The following is a 20,981-nucleotide window of genomic DNA, read 5'->3' on the forward strand; positions in this document are numbered from 1 at the left end:
ACCCTTCCAAAAATTACTAGAACTTATAAATGAATTCAGTGAAGTAGCAGGATACAAAATTAATATTCATAAATCGGTGACATTTTTACACATCAATAATCATTTCTAAATCAGATTGTTTTTCTGCTATTGAAATGCATGAGTTCTTTATATATTTTGTGTATTAGTCCCTTATCAGATATATGATTTGCAAGTATTTTTCTCCCATTCAGTAGGTTTCCCTTTCACTTTGTTGATGGTTTCCTTTGCTGTGCAGTAGCTTTTTAATATGACATATTCCCACTTATTTATTTTCTCTTTTTTGAGACCACCCTCCAGCCATCTTTTCCAACTAAAATTTCAAATATACATTTAATTGCACTGGAGTTTTAAGTGTTCCAAAAGTAGGACACAGCCATTGGATTAGAAATTGTGATATCATTTGTCTAACACTGTACATTTTAGTACAAAAAAAAAAAGGAAACTTTGGTAGCCTCAATGTTAGTTCACCTGGACAGTTTTTTATTCTTTATCTCTTGCTCTTTTCATTACTCTTCTTCCTTTCAGAATCTTCATCCCCTTCCATAATGTTACCCCTTCAAATAAGAAATTTCACCTTGAATCAAATTTTGCATCTAGCAAAATTTTCCTCTGCCAATATTTTCGCTGAATCTACTCTGGAAGTTGATAAGTTATGACCTCATCATTGGTGAGCAGAATGGTGGCTCCTCAATCTTTCCCAAAGAACAATGGTTATGGCTATTTCCCCCCGGATTATATGGAGACAAACAAACCTTATTTATTGATCTGTTGCTTCCTAGATTCATGTTATAACCATTCTTACTGCCACTTTACTTTCACTCCTAAAATCTACTTCTGGCTCTGCTCCTCAATATCTATGATGACTCTATTCCTATATCATTTACCTTTTCCACTGAATCATGCCTCCTGGACATTCATTTGAACACAGCTTCCCCTGCAGTTTTGCTTTAGGAAAAAATATTTTTCCATAACTATATCTAAGGAATTCTTCCCTTTGTAATACCCATGACTTCTCAAAGAAGAAAATAATCCTGAGTAAACATAAATTTTCTGCTTTAATATAAATAACTACTGAAGCAAAGCATATTTATTTGAAAGGTCTAAGAAATTTGGAAGAAATAGTGAAGAAGGCTTTAGGGGTAAAAAAATTGAAACATATATTTTTAAATTATTTCATTTACTTATCTATAGTCCTAACTTCTACAGCTGCCTGAAGGATGTCAGAATCATTTATAGCACTTGTATAAGATAAACCTCTTATTGACTTGCACTAGTAATCTTATTTTAATGTTCTGCTTTGGAGACATGGTTAGACTGGTTTGCAATTCAATTAGTGAATATCAGGCATGGGTTCTTTAGAGGGAAAAATTTTATTTTTTTCACAGAAAGAAAAATCTAAGTCTTTAAGAAATATTTGCTTTTTTCAATTAATTTAAATTCATATTGTCATTCAGAGGTAAGTGGAATATTCTCCCTCCTTTATTTTCATTTCTTCTTTCTGGCATTTTATTCTTTTATAGTCTTCCCTTTTATAATGAGAAAAAAAATTAAGCATATACTATCATTCTGGGGAGGTTGAAAGAGATGCATAATGATGGAAATGCTTGCTTTCTGCCAGACACTGTGTGAAGCTCTGTGAATACAAGACAAGTAAAATCCAAACCTGGCTTTTTAAATAATTCACTGTTTATTTAGGGAAGCAGATACTGTGTAATCATTGTATAATCATTATTCAATATGATTACCATGCACATGAAGTTTTAAATGAAGTGTTAAGGATGAATAGATAAGGGAATAGTGAGTTTTGCTGAGGAGATTTAGGATCATGTCACAAAAATTAAATTGTAAGTAGTGAAGAAATATGAAGGGTGGTTTGCAATAGGGATATCTTGGTCCACTATTGCTCATAGTTGGCCTTAGAGCTTGAGGTCTGACTGATCCTCAAATGAGCTATCAGTTAGATGCTGTCAGGTACAGAAGGAAAAGTATGATGAACACAAAGTTCCAAGGAGACTGTCCGCAGAGATTGACTAAGTGAGGCAGGCCAATCCAAGACTGGGCCAAGTGTCAGAAATAAGGCAACTAATCACACATGTCAAGCTGGGACATTCTAGCAACTTCATCTGAAAAAAAATCTAAAAAGAGTCCAAACAAAACATACATGTTAGTACTAGGGCAGGTAGAAGGACACCAGCCATCTAACAGGTGTAGCTTAGGATTTTTCAAAAAGAACCAGGGTTTAATGAGAGGAGCATGAAGGGGCCAGATTACCTGATACGCCTCTGAGGCAAATCCTCTAAGTAGTCATCTGCAGCTCGTAACATCTGCCTCAGCGCAGAGAGGATCAGAATGTCTTTTAAAGGGTCCTGCTCCCACTCCAGAGCATAATTTTCAACCATCAGAATATTATAAATAGGAATTTTTAGCATTTTTTGGATTTTCTTTATCTGTAGGAAAAAAAATAATTTAATAAGGATCAGTCTTACATATAAAATTTGACTGAATTTAAATGTAATTCAAAAAAGAAACCAAAACAAAAACAATTAACAAATTATCTTTAAAATATAATTATAATAAAGATACAGTTTTAAAATGAGATTTAACCAGGCAATTGATCTTTTCTTTTAAATATATTTTTTATTGATTTTTTACTGAAAAGAAGGGAGAGTGAGAGAGAGTTAGAACCATGAATGAGAGAGAAACATCAGTCAGCTGCCTACTGCACATCCCCTATTGGGGATGTGCCTGCAACCAAGGTACATGCCCATGACAGGAATCAAACCTGGGACCCTTGAGTCTGAAGGCCGACACTTTATCCACTGAGCCAAACAGGCCAGGGCGATTATTTCTTTATTTACCTGTGAATGTGTAGTGTGAGAACACATACACACACACAGAGTAAAATATTATTTTGACAATAGCTGGTTACACAGTGTTCTTTACCTGGCTTTGAGAAGTCATAGAAGTATTCATATTTAAAAAGTCTTCTTGAAGAACTTCATGGTAATTTTTCACTTTTGTCAGCAAGGCTACCTGTGGTACACCTAGATCAGGTAGATAAATCAGTTATTTTATATCATAATCTGCAATGTGTCAGCAAGGTAATTAAATGTATATAAAATCAGTTCTCTGTAGGATGGTTTTAAGATTTGGAGAATGAATTATCCCATAGCCAGTATATCTCAATATGGGACCTGAATTTCTTCAACTAAGAGAAATAATATTTTTCTTTCAACATGAGAAATTACCCCGTTTCCCCGAAAATAGGACAGTATCTTATATTATATTAATTTTTGCTCCCAAAGATGCACTAGGTCTTATTTTCAGGGGATGTCTTATTTTTCCATGAAGAAGAATATGGTACACATTTATTGTTAAATGAAAATAAAGGAAATTTATTACCTGTATACAGTACGGTAGTACGGTAGTTGTCAACACAAACCAGACAAACTGTGAATCCTACAGTATCAAGAATTTACTCATTTATTCAATGACAATCATGTCATCATCTTCTGGAATATCATCATAACAATCCAATTTCTGAATTTCCTGGTGAATTTCTTGTGACTCCATTTCTTTCAGAATCAGTGGACCAAATCTCTCATGTTTAGCCTGGGGGGGGGCTTATTTTCAGGGGGGATGCCTTATATTTCACTCAGAAAGAAACCTGTAAGTAGGTCTTTTTTCGGAGGATGTCTTATTTTGGGGGAAACACGGTATTACTAAATTTACACTATGTTGTAGTCATCTACTATTCTATTCAAATTCTGTATTTTAAAGTGTTTTGGGGTGAGTAGCTGATGGCTCTTGACAACTAAAAGGAACCCAAGAAAGATAAAGTGAAGAGCATTGTGTGTCTACATTTATAAAAGCAAAATACACTGTTTTTGTATTTCTAAAGACCTCTTGCCTTTTCCCTCACACCACAGAGATGAATAAATCTCATTTGACTTCTAACCTAATCAAAACTCTCCTTTAGTAACAATCGCTTCCCCAGAAAAAAATAAATTATAAAATTGAGATTTCCAGGCTGCCTCTGGACTTCTTCCTTCTTCCTCCTTCTTCCTCCTCCTCCTCTTCTTCTTCTTCTTCTTCTTCTTCTTCTTCTTCTTCTTCTTCTTCTTCTTCTTCTTCTTCTTCTTCTTCTTCTTCTTCTTCTTTTTTTCTTGACTTTTTTGTAGAGCTTTTTAGAATTTCCTCCTTACAGAAATCTTGAGTTTATTCATGTCCCTTCTCGTTATTCATGTCCCTGATGAATAACTAGTAAAGTTGGCTAATTAAAACCTATCCTCGCCGAAACCAGTTTGGCTCAGTGGTAGAACGTCAGTCTGTGGACTGAAAGGTCCCAGGTTCGATTCTGGACAAGGGCATGTACGTTGGTTGCGGGCACATCCCCGGTAGGGGTTTGCAAGAGGCAGCTGGTCGATGTTTCTCTCTTATCGACGTTTCTAGCTCTCTATCTCTCTCCCTTCCTCTCTGTAAAAAATCAATAAAATATATTTAAAAAAAAACAAAACAAAAACCTTATCCTATAATATAGAGGGTAGGACTCAATTGATAGGTATAAATTTTATCAAACTTCTGTTACAATGCAATTCTTCTCTTTCCAAATTAAAGGCTGTTAGTCAGCACAATTACATGCATTAAGCATCACCACACAATATGATATGCAGCCATAAGCCCTTAAAAAATTAATTTCAAATCTGAACACTTCTGTAACTTAGTCTTATCCCAAATTCACTATGCTTTTAGATCTGTTAATTGCTTATATATTTATATTGAGTATATTTAATGTTTAATACAATCTTTAGATGCAGAACTTACCATTCCCATTTTACAGAAAAGGAAACTATAAGTTCAGTGCATTTGAGTTAACTTTACAAAGATAAAAAAATATGACTGTTTAAAAAAAAATCTAGCTTTAATTAGGCACTTAGTAGTTCTTTCCAACAATTGGGACTTTTTTAAAACACCGCGGGACACGGGAAAAATTGTTCAAAATCGGGACTGTCCCACCAAAAGCAGGATGATCTGGTCACCTTACACTAAGACTATGGTCTATACATTATTTTTATTTTTATTTTTTAAAATATACTTTATTGATTTTTTACAGAGAGGAAGGGAGAGAGATAGTTAGTTAGAAACATTGATGAGAGAGAGTCATCAATTAGCTGCCTCCTGCATAACCCCCACCGGGGATGCGCCCACAACCAAGGTACATGCCCTTGATCGGAATTGAACCTGGGACCTTTCAGTCTGCAGACCGACGCTCTATCCACTGAGCCAAACTGGTTTCAGCATGGTCTATACATTAAACTGCACAGATTTTTTGTTCAAAATCAAAATATAACTTTTTTTTAATTGATATACTAAACAGTGAGGCTCTGGAGTATAAGTGCTCAAACAAGTCTTTACATTAAATTTTGTGGAAGTTCAATGAGAAGACTTCTAACCAGTTCTGGACCAACTAGAAAAGACAAATGATTCTTTCCACTTAGTACAGCTAAAAGCACTGGATCATATATAAGTTGAATGCAAAGATGAAAAGGTAGAGAGAAGAAGACAGACTCGCTAGGGACCTTGGGATCCAAGGAACAATGTGGTGGTGAGTTCTCCAGGTTTTCTTTCTACTTCATGTATCCCATATTAACTGCTGCAGAAGCTTGCAACTAGAAAATGCTGATTAGAGCTGACAAAAGAAGAGAAAAAATAATAGAGGAGAAGAGAGGGGAAAGGAGGGAAGGGGATACTAGTCTGTTCTTTCTAGCCAAAACATGAGAAAAGGCACAACCTAACAAGACAGAAAACGTTCAGACTACAGCTACACTACTTCAGTCCCATCCATGGAAGCAACTCTTCCCTTATAAAACCTCCACTCTCTGCTAGGGTAGTATCATAGAAGAAGAGCAAGTACTAGGTTCCCCTTAATGGTGTCAATGGAGGATGCTTGGGAATCCAGGACTTCCATGTAAACCACGGAAATAATATGCTCTTCTCCCTCTGCACCAGTGACAGAGGAGGCCAAGGGAGAAACTGAAACTTTAACCACCTTTCATTTACCCAGACTTAATGAGACTCCTATCCTCCTGTGGTATAAATGTAAACCATATGAGATCAATATAAAATGCTCTTCCTCCTTGAAGGTGTCAAACAATGCTTAGTGGGAAGCCTGTACTTTTACTCCTACAAGCACAAGATGAGGAGAGGTGTGCTAAAACACAGACTTAAATAAAATCCAGAGTCCCATAATGCAGTACCCAAAACATCCATGGTGTAATCAAAAATTACTTATACCAAAAAGGAGAAAATCTAATCTAATTGACATTTATGGGACATGCCAAAAAATCAGCAGCATACACATTATATTCAAGCACCTATGGAACGTTTATCAAGGTATAGTATATCCTGAAACATAAATCAAACTTCAAAAATTTTTAAGCAATTTAAATCAAACAGAGGATGTCCTTTAACCAAAATGGAATCAATCTCAAATTCAGTAACAGAATGGTAACAGGAAAAACTCCAAGCACTTGAAAGCTAAGTAATATACTCTAAATAATTCAAGAGTCAAGTGGATGTCCTAAGGAAAATTTTAAAATGCATTGAATCAGATGATAATTAAAACATAACATACCAAAATTTGTGGGACATTACTAAAGCAGTGCTGATAGCAAAATATGTAGAACTCAATGCCTGGAGTTGAAAACGGGAAAAGTCCATAATCGGTCATCTAAGTTCCCAACTACCACAACTCACCTAACATAAAGTAGGTCATTTTAGTAGTTCTATGACTATTTTAAAATTGAATTTTTAATTTTAAAACTCCTGAAAAGAAATATCTAGGCCCAGATAGTTTCATTAGAGAATTCTCCTAAACATTTAAAGATAAATTAATACCAATTCTACACAATCTCTTTCAGAAATAGTAGAGGAAGGAACACTTTCCAACTCATCTTATAAGGCCAGTATTACCCTGCTACCAAAGCCTCACCAGTCCAAAAAGGAAACTATAGAACAATATCCCTTAGGAATATAAATTTAATAAAATATTAAAGAAGAAAAAAATGTTCCCATGATTATGTCAACCTATGGAGAAAAACTATTTCAATACCCATTCATGTTAAAAAATCAAAAATAGGAGAATTATAAATAAAGAACTTCCTCATTTTGATAAAGAACAAATATATATTTAAAAAAAACACTCATATACTAATGTTCATAGAAGCTTTACAATAGCCAAACACTAGAAGTAATCAAACCATTCCTTTGATAGAGAATGGTTAAATTGTGGTATATCTATACCATGGAATGCTACTAAACAACAAAAAGGGATGAAGAATAGATATACACAACAATTTCTATGGACCTCAAAGAATATGAAACTGAGTGAAAAAATTGTTTAAAAAGGACATACTGTATAATTGCATTTATATAATATTAGAGGCCTGGTGCACAAAATTCGTGCACTGGGGGAGGATAGTGTCCCTCAGCCCAGCCTGCACCCTCTCCAATCTGGGAACCCTCGAGGGATCTCCAACCGCCTGTTTAAACAAGCAGTCAGACATTTCTCTCACAATCCAAGACTGCTGGATCCCAAATGCTCGCCGGTCTGCCTTCCTGATTGCCCCTAACTGCTTCTGCCTGCCAGCCGGATCACTCCCTAACCACTCCCCTGTCAGCCTGATTGATGCCTAACTGCTCCCCTGCCAGCCTGTTTGCCCCGAACTGCTGTCCCCTGCAGGCCTGGTCCTCCCCCTCCCCCAAACTGCCCTCCACTACAGGCCTGGGTTCCCCCCAAACTATCATTTCCTACAGGCCCAGTCACCCCCAACTTCCTTCCTCTGCTGGCTTGGTCACCCTTAACTGCCCTTCCTTGAATGCTTGATGGCCCCCAACTGCCCTCCCTTGTAGGCCTAGTCCCTCCCAACAGCCCTCCCCTGATGGCCATCTTGTGGTGGCCATCTTGTGTCCACATGGGGACAGGATCTTTAACCACATGGGAGTAGCCATCTTCTGTGTTGGAGTGATGGCCAATCTGCATATTACTCTTTTATTAGTATAGAGGCCTGGTGCATGGGTGGGGGGCCAGCTGGTTTGCCCTGAAGGTTGTCCCAGATCAGGGTGGCAGTTCCTTTGTGGTGTGGGGCAGCCTGGGTGAGGGTTCTGTGGTGGTTTGCAGGCTGGCCACACCCATTGGCAACCCAAGCAGAGGGCCTGGTATCTGGGGTTTATTTATCTTCTACAATTGAAACTTTGTAGCCTGGAGTGAAGCCAAGCCTTCTGCTTGCTCCATGGTAGCAACCATTTCTGTTGGGATTTATGTATCTTCCATAATTTAAATGTTGTAGCCTTAAGAGGATGCTTGGGCCAGCCAGAATGTGTGGAAAGCTTGGCTTCCTCCATCGCTGAGGGCAACCCCAGCTTCCTGCTCTTTTCAGCTCCATGGCTGCCACCATTTCTGTTTGGGTTTATGTATCTTCTATCATTGAAATTTTGTAGCCTTGAGTGGAGGCCTAGGCTGGCAAGGGAAGGCGGAAAGCTTGGCTTCTTCCATCGCTGGGGAAATCCAAGCCTTCCTCCTGCTCTCTGTGGCTATAGCCATCTTATTTAGACTTATTTGCATATTCACTCCTAATTGGCTGGTGGGTGTGGAATGTGGGCATGGACTGTGGTTTTAGTGGAGCAATGGTTAATTTTATTAAATAGGATTCTTAAATAACAAAATTATAGAATGAGAGAAGAGACTGGTGATGGTCAAAAACTGGGGATGGTGGGGGATTAGGAGGTATCCTAAGGGGGATTTTTGTGGTGATTGAATACTTCTGTATCTTGATTATAGTACTAGGTCACATGAATATACACAGGATAAAACAGCATAGAGCTATACACACAAATTTACGCAATGTCAAGTTCCTGGTTTTGATCATCCTAATCTAGTAACATAATGTGGCGAAATGATTCCCCTATCAAGCCAAAGGAAAATAACACATGACAAAAAGTTATAGCCATTTTAGTCTTTCAGGATTGAAGAGTAGGATTTAGGGCCTTTCCTTCAATCAAGGATGTGCACCAATCAACCCAGGGCTTAGGAAGTGCGTGAAGCGTACATTCCAGCTCTCTGTATTACCTTTGCAACTGCCTATGAAGCTATAATTCTTTCAAAATAAAAAATATTAATAAGTGAATGGTACTCACCACAGCTTAATATTATTTTTTGAACTTGTTTGAACTTTGCCACCATTTTAGAGGAGAGACTGTTGATACAGTTGATATCTAAAACATAAGCCACACAGTGAATCCTGTCCTTCAGTGATGGAGAGGTGATGAAGGTAGGATGGTCACATGTAATTGGTTGCTGGGGACTGAACTGTTAGGGAACATAAGGTAACATTTAGACAGTCTCCGCTGAATCCTTTAAGACAAAATTCATGTTTCAAATGTGACCATCATTAACCTCCAACCCGCATTTTCCCTTCCCGCAGCTTCTCCTCCCACAGATTTATTAATGTTGCCTCTTCCATATTTCCTTTCCACTGAGAGCGTAATGAATTATATCTTTGTTATAGAAAAACCACTTTGTTATTTTGGTGAAAAATTATCTATAGTTCACGTTATCCAGAAAAACTATCATTCTCAATGTTACACATCATTTAAGACTGCTCTCTAGCCAAAACCGGTTTGGCTCAGTGGTAGAGCATCGGTCTGCGGACTGAGGGGTCCCAGGTTCGATTCCGGTCAAGGGCATGTACCTTGGTTGAGGGCACATCCCCGGTAGGGGGTGTGCAAGAGGCAGCTGGTCGATTTTCTCTCATCGTTTCTAGCTCTCTATCTCTCTCCCTTCCTCTCTGTAAAAAAAAAAAAAAAAAAAAAAAAAAAAAAAAAAAAAAAAGACTGCTCTCTAAGCATTATACATACTTAAATAAACGAATGAATAGAGAGAAAAGGAAAGATAAAACTGAAAATCTCATTAAAAGTAAAATACTATAATTTCTCATTTTTCCAGAAGGAAAAAAACTAAAGTAAAACAGAACAAATACCAAATTTCAAATTCATGTTAATATTGCCTTACCACAAGACAATGATCTTTCTAGGATTAGGAGAAAAGATGACAAAACATAGTAAGAGATTGATTCATTATGTTTTAAATTTATCTTTATTACTGAAAGTATTACAGATGTTCTCCCTTTTTTTCTCCATTGATCCCTTCTGCCCCTCTACACATAGTTTTAACTATGTATTTCATTGTTAGACTGAATTGGTTCATTTTTCTCCCCTGTAAAAAATGAAGGTATTAGTATGCTCATAATTTTTCTTTCTACTTTGTTCTTCTGCCCTATGTCTTTATGTCTTCCTAAATTGTGAGCTCCATGAAGATAAGAATTATGTTTCTAGCAACTGGCATAGTGTCTGGCATAGTGTCTGACACAACTTAGGTTTTAAATAAATACTTTTTAAAATAATGTGTCTCAAATATATACATACATGCATTAGCAGCTGATACCTCAATTTTGAAAATTGAAATGTATTTTAATGTATACTGCCTTTATAATTATTCAAAGTGTTTGCATACATTTTTTGGGAAACCCTGTATGAGTACATGGCTACGATTTTCAATCAAGCACAATTGAGAGGCAAAAGAAATCACTGTTTAGAAATTGAGGCTAACTATATTACATCTAGTACTTAAAAGAAAGATCATAATGATGGTTAACTTTTTGAGAATTTAGAGTACATCATCTCATTTATCTTTTCAGCCACCCTATAAAATAGACATTATTATTACCTACAATATATTTCACATATGAAAAAACTAAGACTTACAGAGACAAGTATATGACATGCTTATGGGTACACATCTAGTTAGTGGCAGAGCCAACCTTTAGATCTAGGGATTTAAGTAGTATTTAAATAATGAATACTAAGTATTTACAGTATAACATCATGCTTCAACAAAAAAAAAAAAAAAATTAGTTCCAATGTTTTGTCTAAATATACGTCATAATAAACAGTGATATACTAGTAAACACAATCTCCTCCTGACCTTTTACTGGAAGTAGAACCCTGCCTTTTGGCTATATTTCTTAATACTAAAGAGTAGCAATGCCGAGACCGGTTTGGCTCAGTGGATAGAGCGTCGGTCTGTGGACTGAAAGGTCCCGAGTTCGATTCCGGTCAAGGGCAAATACCGTTGTTGTGGGCACGTCCCCAATAGGGGGTGTGCAAGAGGCGGCTGATCGATGATTCTCTCTCATCGATGTTTCTAGCTCTCTATCCCTCTCTCCCTTCCTCTCTGTAAAAAATCAATAAAATATATATATTTTTTAAAAAAGAAGAGCAATAACTCTACTTATATGAATACTTACTCATTTAAAGTACAGTAGTGTTGTTTAGTGTTGAAATCAACTTATGATAGTTAAAATTCCTTATGGAGTAAAAAATCAACAAAAAGCATAATAAGATTATTTGAAATGTGTTAGAGCACTAGATAGTTCTTACGTGATATCTGTCTGGCACACAGCCGTTTAAGATGTGGGGTATGTCGTCCATACACAATCCTACTCCCTCTTTCTCATCCAGCCCCATGGTGTCACACAACGTAAATGGCGGAGATTTCCCATCTTTTCCATCTTTAATAGAGTAAATCCTATACTGCAAAAAAAGGGAAGGTGTAAAATTGCATTCTTCAACCCGCATTCATGACAGAGACTGGTTAATATTTGAACACTGCTGTCCTCAAACATTTTTGTTTCAGAATCACCTCAGACTCTTAAAAATTATTGAGAATTCTACAGATATTTTATGTGAGTTATATTTATTAATACTTAACATAAATTAAAACTGAAAGAATTTTAAACATTTCTTAAATCATTTTTAAATGATTTAATATTACATAACCTAAACAAGATTTCTATGAAAAAAAAATAAAATTACTTTCCAAAAACATTATTCAAAAAGAGTGGAATTGATTTATTTTTTACATTACTTTTTAGTGTTTGATTAAAAAAGATAGCTGGATTCTCATATCTACCTCTGCATTCATTTTGTTGTAATATATTATTTTGGTTGAAGTATATAAAGAAAATCGGGCCTCATACACATGTAGTAGGAAAGAAAGGAAGTACTTAATTTTACATTTTTCAGAGCATCTTGTATATTCCTCATTCATATACATGTAAGTTCAACAAGTGGTAAGTTCTCAAAGATTAGCTGCAATATGGAATTTGTGACTTTTCATACTCTGTTACATTAAATTCACTGATCTATCTCACACTGAAATACATTTTACGCACAGATAATTTTGTAACCTGATGCATTGGTCATTTAAAAATATCAGTTCACTGGCTGGATTACCTAGATTTTCCAAATATTAGCTCATTTCATTGTACAATATTAAAACATCATATCTCTTAAAACCACTATTAATCTGATCCAGTAACTGTTAGAAAGTTATCAAGCTCAGCATGGTGGATATATGTTTCTTAATGTTCTAATATTTTTGTTTACACCTAAAATGCTATTGGAAACAAGCACTGTTGGTTTTACTTGTAGTGATAGGCTTGCTCTGTGCATTTTCCAAAAAATAACTACCAAGTATACAGTATGAATAAGCAGTATTTCATTTTCTTTTTTATTAAAATTTTGTTACATGAGAAAATTTCAGCTCACAACTCAATCACATCCATACCTTTACTCATCAATCACCATACTTTAATTAATATGCATTGGAAGCACTTTATATATACTTCTCACTTCATTACACAAAGTATTAAGATGATGCATATCAAAAAACAAAATGTGATTCTTGAAAAGCATAGAAAATGCTTTCAATTATTGAATATGGCACTAAAATGGGCCATTACTGTTTTATGATAAATTTTGCACTGGCAGTAAATAGCATATAAGTGATCAGAAGATAACAATGTTAGGTTGTAGTGGTTTTAGATAAACACAACTTGGTTATGAAATTTCCTATTTATTATTTTTTTATTATTCTTTGTTTGATTATATGGTAACATTTTTACAAACATAAAATGGAAGTTTCTAGGTAAATATTGCATCATACTTTGAAGATCTTTAGAGTAACAGTTTTTAAATGGTATCATTATTTATTTCCTTAAACATATCTTCCCTAATAATAGACAAACATGTAAATTTACCATACCTCCACTACACCCACAGCCAATAAGAGTGAGTATGCAAATTAACCTAACAAAGTTGGTGGGTTAATTTGCATATGCAGGTGCGGAATGGCAGGGGCGGGATGTCTGCTATGAGGAGGAGGGGGAGTGGTGGAGGGAGCTACAGGGGCAGTGTTCTGGACAGAAGCAAGGACTTGCCAGCTCCTGGGTGGGCCGGGAGTGGGGATGTGCTGGCTCCTAGGCAGCTGGGAGTGAAGCCAGGGGAAGGAAGGCCTATTCTTGTATGAATATTGTGCAATGGGCCTCTAGTTTGTTTATAAATAAGATGGTGTTTATAGGAAAATTTTGTTTTTTGAAGTTGTCTAGATCCTATCCATGTGAGTAGTTTTATTTTATACTAGAGACTCAGTGCATGCTCCCTCTCATAGTCTAGGAGCCCTGCGATCTCGATCTCAATGGGCCTCTAGTTTGTTTATAAATAATATGGTGTTTGAAGGTTGACCCACCAAAGGGAATTGTTATTTTGTTGCTCATTATTATTTCTTAAAAAATGATCTTATGTAATGGGAAATTCTGTATTACATAATTCTCATTTCTTTTTTTTATGAAAAGAGAAAATCATTTCAATCCAGATAAAGCCATGTGGGACATGAGCAAATATACAATAAATATAATGATTAAAGATTTACACAAAGTTTTTACAGTTTTATTGCCCCCCCAAATCATTCTTCATATAACTACTTCATATAACTACTTCCCATCCATAAAAATGGAAAGCCTTGCTGTATAATATAACTTCATGGAGGTAGTTCTCATTCAACTTTTACTCTTGTTTTACAGTTGATTTAGCATTTAATTATTTATTAATTAAAGGGAGGTTATTGGTCTGAGAGAAAATGGCAAAAAAAAAAAAATCAACAAACCTAATAACTATAATTTATAAAAATCCTCAGAAAATTCAGAGATAACTTACCATTTCAGTAATGCTAGTGACATCAGACCCCACTGCGGCTTGGCGAGTCAAATGGCCTCGGAAAACAGACTTCACTGAATTGAAAAAACTGGACTTTCCAGACCCAACTGGACCCAGCAAGAGAATATTAATTTCTGAAACCAAATCTGCATAGGGCCTGTAGCCTCTGAGCTCTGCTAGGAGCCCATTTCTGTACCTGTTAAAATATGGTGGTTAAATACAATAGCCAAACTTCCATAAAGACCAGCACAATTCTTCCAGAGCTTCTTGACTCCAATTAAAAAAAAAAGGTCTTGATTACTTAGTTATTATGTTTATATTAACATCTTCTATCATATGATTTGAATGGTCTAGGTAATGTACTTTGTGCTTGAAGAAAATGCATTTGTCTATATCTGACTAAAGTTAAACATTGACCAGAAACCAAATCATTGTCAAACTATTAGCTTTAGACCACATACATCTATAAGAAATATCAACAACAGTGAAAATGCATTATTATTTTCAGTAATATTATATTAAAAAGAAATAAAAATAAAATATATGCGATGCAGATATATTTACATATAATTGGGGAAAGATGCCTTGGTTTTAAAAACTTACTGACATTCTCCAAAAACTTTATTCAAACAGAAAAATTTCAGACATTGTCTAAAATAGTCATCTATACTTTGTCTAGAAAACTTTGAATATTACAGGTCAAAAGTAAAACCTGAAGTTAAATTGTCTTCCACTTTTTAAAATTTCCTACAATTGGTCATGTTTTGTTTTGTTGTTATTGTTCTAAATTGCATTGAACATATTATGTCAATAATATCATAATGCATTTTTATTACTCCAAATGATTTTTATTTTGATAATTCTTTAATAGTGCCATATATACAATTATTCTAAACTAGAGGCCCTCAGCCTGGCCTGCCCCCTCTCATAGTCTGGGAGCAGGAGGCGACCCAACAATACCCCATCACATTTCTTCTGCTGCCACTGCCAACAGCACAAGCCTCAGCCAGCCCTGGTTACCTAGGCCTTGGGTGGCCCTGCTGGGCTGGGCAGCCACCATCTGAGGCTTGCCTGCACCTCAGGCTGGCCCTGGGTGGCTGGGGGGCTGAAGGGATGGGGCACCGCCTTCTTGTGGCCATAGGCACTGCCACTTCTGAGAGTGTGGCAGTCAATTAGCATATTCCCTCCTTACTGGCTGTGGGTGCTACCATCTTTGCGACAACATGAGGGTCAATTAGTATAATCTCTCTTTATTAAATAAAGTGAAATGAGTAATTAGATAGTCCAACTTACTGTACAACTCCTGTTATCCTCCTTATGTAGCCTTTATCATCATTAATTCCTATAGGAAATAAAACAGCATCATAATTTTTTAAACTTCTTTAGATCTCTTTTTAAAGTCTTATTAAATGTGGTCTACCTTCTACATAAGGCATTAAGTGTGGTTGCATAACCCAGAGTTGAGCTGTTCAATGAGGAACTAGTGCTGGCAAAAAAATAAGAAGAGGAAAGAGTACCTTCTCAATGTGGCAGGATATTAAGAAGCTGGAAAAATCCCTGGACAAGTGGAATGTGGAAACTGAGGCAAGATAATTAAACAAGGCCAAACAATTTTAACAGTTTACAGCCAGCTAGTAAATCACAAGGTTTTATACTCCCTAACCAAGGACACTTGAAAACAAATGATTTATACCTCTTCTCCCTAAACAGAAGATACATAGCTTAAATCACCTTGGTCAGGGAAATAAAGAACAGAGAACAAGATAATGCCATTTGTGCCAGATAAACCCAAGGACAGATGAAGTCAGGGAAACAAATAGCAAAAGCTTGATTAAAGCCACGTATACCCAAGATAAAATTAAAACAGTAAACAGATTAAAGAAAAATCTCAAATAGCCCTATACACTCATTTTGATCTATCAGTATATTTAAAACATACCTGGAAAGCTAATGAATATTCTACTGAAACTCTCCCCTAAGATTCTCACCCACAGAAAAGAGATAAAAACCCTCAAGACAAAGACCCTGTGTGAAGCATGGACTTTTTACTTCCTCCTAAACTCCAAGGGTTCCTATGAGGTTTGCAAGGAGGGAAGCAGCAGGTAATGATAGCTCTTCCCAGGTTTACTCCCCACCCCATTCCCCAATCATGTCTCCAAGGCCCTCTTTTTCTCTGACTTTTCAGTGAATTAAAAGCATCTCTAACTTGACTCACTTCTATCTCTGCAGCCTTCACTTTCCAGTGAGCTAAAAGCAGTCCCACCTTGGCTCACTTCTTCCCTATAACCTTTCTAGAGAGCCAAAGCAGAGCATCGCTTAAGCAATCCCTGTTGCTTCTTCAACCCAAAGTCTTTTGTTTCATTGCCCCAGCTTTAATAAAAACACACACTCAAAATAACCCAGATTTATGCTGTGAAATACTTCCTACACAAAGTCTCAAGAACCCACATACTACAGGCTAGCCAGCAGCAGACACACTCCATGCCAGTCCAATCTGGTAACATCAATACATTAACTCACTCTGCAAACTTTCACATAAACATGCCTAGAAATTTTCAGACTAACCAAAAATCAAAATAGACCTGCTATCTATCTATCGTAAGGTCTGTCTCTCTCTTTCTGTCTTTCTCTCACACCCCCCCCAACCCCTATTTCCATTTCTGTCTCTTCACTTACAATTACCAATTTAGCTTGCTCAAAACTGCCTATACTTTCCAGTATCCTAGGTTTCCTTTGGAGTTTATGAAAGAGAAAATTGATGGCAAAAAATCCCTCTCACTTTTCCTTTTGCTTATAGATCAGCTAGAGACCCAGTGAATGAAATTCTTTCACGGCTAGGGTCTCTTGGCCTGGGCAGTGATCAGAGCTGATCAGGGCCTTCTGGCTACCGGCCTGGGCCTTCTTTCATTCCGTACCACCCCCTGGTTGTTAGCTAACATCATAGCAAGTGATTGGTCGAACTCCTGTGGGGACAATTTCCATATTAATCTTTTATATAGAGAGATTATAACCTGTCAAACACAAAGACTGGAGTGAAAATGTACAAGTATCTATCATACCTTCAACGCGGAAAACTTCACATTCCAAATAATTTGAGGAAGTGAAATGTTGTATTCCTAATTCAATCTTTAATGATTGATGAATAAAAACTTTGGACTCATGTGGAATTAAGGAGAAAATGATTTCATTAGAGGAATAAAATGCCAGTTTTTCAGAATCAATTTGTGCTTCTACATTAAAAACTTCAGTTGTTCTAGTGTTATTAAGTGAAAAATAGAAAGAATAATTTTGATTTCTACAATTTTTATCCATTTGAGGATAGTGCCCAAATAAAAATGCCCCAACAATACAGTTGGGCAAGTAAATTACTGTTATAGTGGATCCTTGATGATTGCACATATCAAGCATATTTTCAATGGAACATTTATGTACACTAGACTTATAAAAAAGACTCAAGGAAACATTTCCAAGCAGCTTTTGCAGAATCTTTTCTTCATTCCATGTCAATCTGGTTGTCATTTCCATTGTTCTGTATCTAATGGGAAAAACAAAACAAAAACAATAACAGGTTAAGGGGAACATATACCCTGTTTCCCCGAAAATAAGACAGTGTTTTATATTAATTTTTACTCCCAAAGATGCACTAGGTCTTATTTTCAGGGGATGTCTTATTTTTCCATGAAGAAGAATATGGTACACATTTATTGTAAAATGAAAATAAAGGAAATTTATTACCTGTATACGGTATGGTAGTATGGTAGTTGTCAACACAAACCAGACAAACTGTGAATCCTACAGTCTCAAGAATTTACTCATTTATTCAATGGCAATCATGTCATCATCTTCTGGAACATCATCATAACAATCCAATTCCTGAATTTTCTGGTGAATTTTTTGTGACTCCATTTCTTTCAGAATCAGTGGACCAAATCTCTCATGTTTAGCCTAGGGGGGGGGCCTTATTTTTGGGGGGATGCCTTATATTTCACTCAGAAGGAAACCTATAAATAGGTCTTATTTTCAGAGGATGTCTTATTTTCGGGGAAACATGGTAGCATAGTGATTTAAAGTAGAGATTTCTGCTTCTAGTTCCAGTAGTTATTTTTTCTCTGACCTAATTAAAACAAGTAGCTGACACACAGGCCACAGTTCCCCAGCCCATGAATTAAAAGATAGAAATGAGGAACTCATACAGAAAAGACCTCACAAAGAAAGAAATTGAAATATGAAAAGTGTTAACAGTTATGGAGGTCCTAGAGTGGCAAAATGTAACATGAGCCATCATGCCAATTCTTACAATGAGAAAATTTGGAAAAGCAAAATAAAACTGTAAAATATATAGATCTGAAAGCATTGGAGACCTAACAAAGCAGTGAAGAATGTTTTATTTTTATTTTTTGCAAAGATTTCTAAAAAAAAAGTGAATATAGAGAACTAAGCTTGGCTTTTGGGAGCACATTTTCCAGAGGTGCACTTATCAACTATAGAAGAGGTACCTAAGTTGCTGAGCAATTAGCCCAAGTGCTCACTAGACTCATAAAGCTAAGGAAATATGGCATGCCATGGAAATGCTTAGCAACTCTCCCTCAGGATTAGGATTCTGAAGAACACGGAATAAGTGAGGGTGGGTGGACTGGAAGTAGACAGATTTAATTTCATTTGCTAGTAATCTCCATGTATGACGGTTAAAATAAAGCTTCTGGATGCATGATGCTTGCAAAATAAATCTTGTCTAAGTAAAGAGAACATTGGTTTAGCTTCAAATTATCTCTGCAATCTTTTTTTTTTTTAATACCAAATGCCTCATACTGATCATAAACACAGGGACAAAACAAAACAACATGCTAGAAAGCCAAGTAAAAAAAACAACAAACTTATATTGGAGTTACCCACACAGATTTTTAAATAAATATGCTTGGCTTATTCAGATAATTAAAACATAAAATTTAATGGTTGACAGCACAATGGAAAAAATTAAAAAGAAAAAAGAAACTCTGGATTTAAAAAAATCTATAAACCTGAAATTAAAAACTTGAAGAATACATTTAACATCAATTTATACACATTATAAGGAAGAATTGGTCAGAAGAAAACACATCAAATGGAAGCAATGAGACAAAATACAAATATGATACAACTATAAGGACATTCTACTAGAGTCAATTTTCTCTCTGCAGTCCCTGTGCTTAAAATTTTTCATTATTCATATGCTTTCATATGAACAACAGAAATATGATCATTAACACCAATTTCATTCAGAAATTCCTTTTCTAAGAAAGAAAAGCAGGCCTTTTTCTTCACAAAAGGAGAACACTTTGGATGGTAGGACGTCGCTTACCCATTTTTAAAAGCTGGATCAGGCTTAAATGGAGTGCAAGCTGCTCCATCTGGCTTGGCCAACTGAAACATTCTGGAGACAGAAAGTTCTGCTGAGATCCTTGACTTCATGGTCTGAGAGAAAGGAAACTGAAACTCAAAGCAGCAAACAGCCGGCAGCAAGCCACGTGTCATTAAGTTTTTTTCTCCCAACCTTAAAGAGACAGAAGAAAACAAAACAGAAAAGAATAAGATTCCCACTGAGCACATGAAAATGATCTTTGATTCCCTATATACCCACATATAGGCATTCATGAAATGGCAAATATTAATTTTTAAAATTCCAATAAAGCTAATAGCTAACAATAGATTATATGAAGTAAAGGACTAAATCTGCTATTTGGAAGATATAGTAGTAGAAAACACCCAATCAGAACCATAAAGAGAAAAAAAAAAACCTATAAAAATTACTATAATTTAAAGGGCCTCCGAGATAACAAGTGTACCAACATTTGTATTATAAGGTTACCAGAGCAAGGAATTGAAGTCCCATTTGAAGAAATAATGACAAAAAAAGCTTCTTATTTCTGGTGAAGAACTTAGACATACAAGCACAGGAAGTACAGAATCTTAAACAAGATAAACTCAAGATATATCAAGATATATCATAATCAAAAGATCAAAGATTACAAAAAGAAAAAAAGATTAAAAACAAGAAAAAAGATTAAAAACAAGATTAAAAACAAGAAAAAAAGCAGTTAGTTACCTATTCAGGAGCTTTCCTAAGACTGATTTCAGATGATTTCTCAATGGAAACTATGCAGGCTAGAAGAAACTGGCACAAAATATTCAAAGTGATGAAAAGTAAAGACATATTAACAAGATTACTCAGCAAAGCTATCATTTAGAATTAAAGGACAGATAAAGAGCTCCACAGAGTAGAAACAGATAAAGGTGTTTTACAAACCAGTATTACAAGAAATGGTAAATGGTCTTTTTTAAGAAGAGAAAAAAAAAAGATAACAATATGAATAATAAAATGGCAATAAATACATAGTTATCAACAATAACTTTAAATGCAAATGGATTAAATGCTCCAAAAGACATAAGATGGCTGAATGCATAACAAAATAAGACCCATACATATGCTGCCTACAAAGAAATTGGAATGCAAACTGGCAAAGCCTTTTTGAAGGGGAATTGAACAATATGTAAGAAAAGTATGCATGTCCTTCTCTTTTGGCCAATAATCCCACTTCTAAGAATCTATCTTGGAAATACAATGCAAAAAAATACATATACACAAGGTTATGCATTGGATCATTGTTTATCATTGAAATATATTGGAAAGAGCCTAAATGCCCACACATAAGAGATCAGTTGAAGAAATGATGGTACAATACACAGTGGAGAACTACGCAGAATATACGGTTAAGTGAAAAAAGTAAGTGCAAAAAAAAAAAAAAGAATATTTATAGTAATCCAACTTTCATGTAAGGAAAAAGAAAATATACACGTTTCTACTCATTTGT

At 35.6% G+C, this 20,981-nt stretch overlaps 1 protein-coding gene across 3 annotated transcripts; it reads right to left on the reverse strand.

The window, feature by feature from the left end:
* Positions 1-1,687: 1,687 nt before the first annotated feature.
* On the reverse strand, positions 1,688-19,599 carry IFI44L (interferon induced protein 44 like). 3 transcript variants are annotated; one of them, XM_045584433.1, is made up of 9 exons: positions 19,472-19,599; positions 17,193-17,668; positions 15,427-15,475; positions 14,134-14,329; positions 11,518-11,670; positions 9,217-9,388; positions 2,965-3,065; positions 2,293-2,468; positions 1,688-2,156 (listed from the first exon to the last, which is right to left on the reverse strand). In XM_045584433.1, exons 1-9 carry the CDS (start codon positions 19,579-19,581, stop codon positions 2,141-2,143), a joined length of 1,449 nt encoding a protein of 482 aa, XP_045440389.1. In that variant the 5' UTR covers positions 19,582-19,599; the 3' UTR covers positions 1,688-2,140. The 3 variants fall into 3 exon arrangements, with proteins under 3 accessions (XP_045440389.1, XP_045440390.1, XP_036303024.2); XM_045584434.1 differs by having other exon boundaries at positions 17,193-17,662; positions 19,472-19,593; XM_036447131.2 differs by lacking the exon at positions 19,472-19,599 and having other exon boundaries at positions 1,688-2,144.
* Between the last annotated feature and the right edge of the window lie 1,382 nt (positions 19,600-20,981).

Source organism: Pipistrellus kuhlii, unplaced genomic scaffold, assembly GCF_014108245.1.
Source record: "Pipistrellus kuhlii isolate mPipKuh1 unplaced genomic scaffold, mPipKuh1.p scaffold_m20_p_2, whole genome shotgun sequence".
NCBI classification, from domain to species: domain Eukaryota; kingdom Metazoa; phylum Chordata; class Mammalia; order Chiroptera; family Vespertilionidae; genus Pipistrellus; species Pipistrellus kuhlii.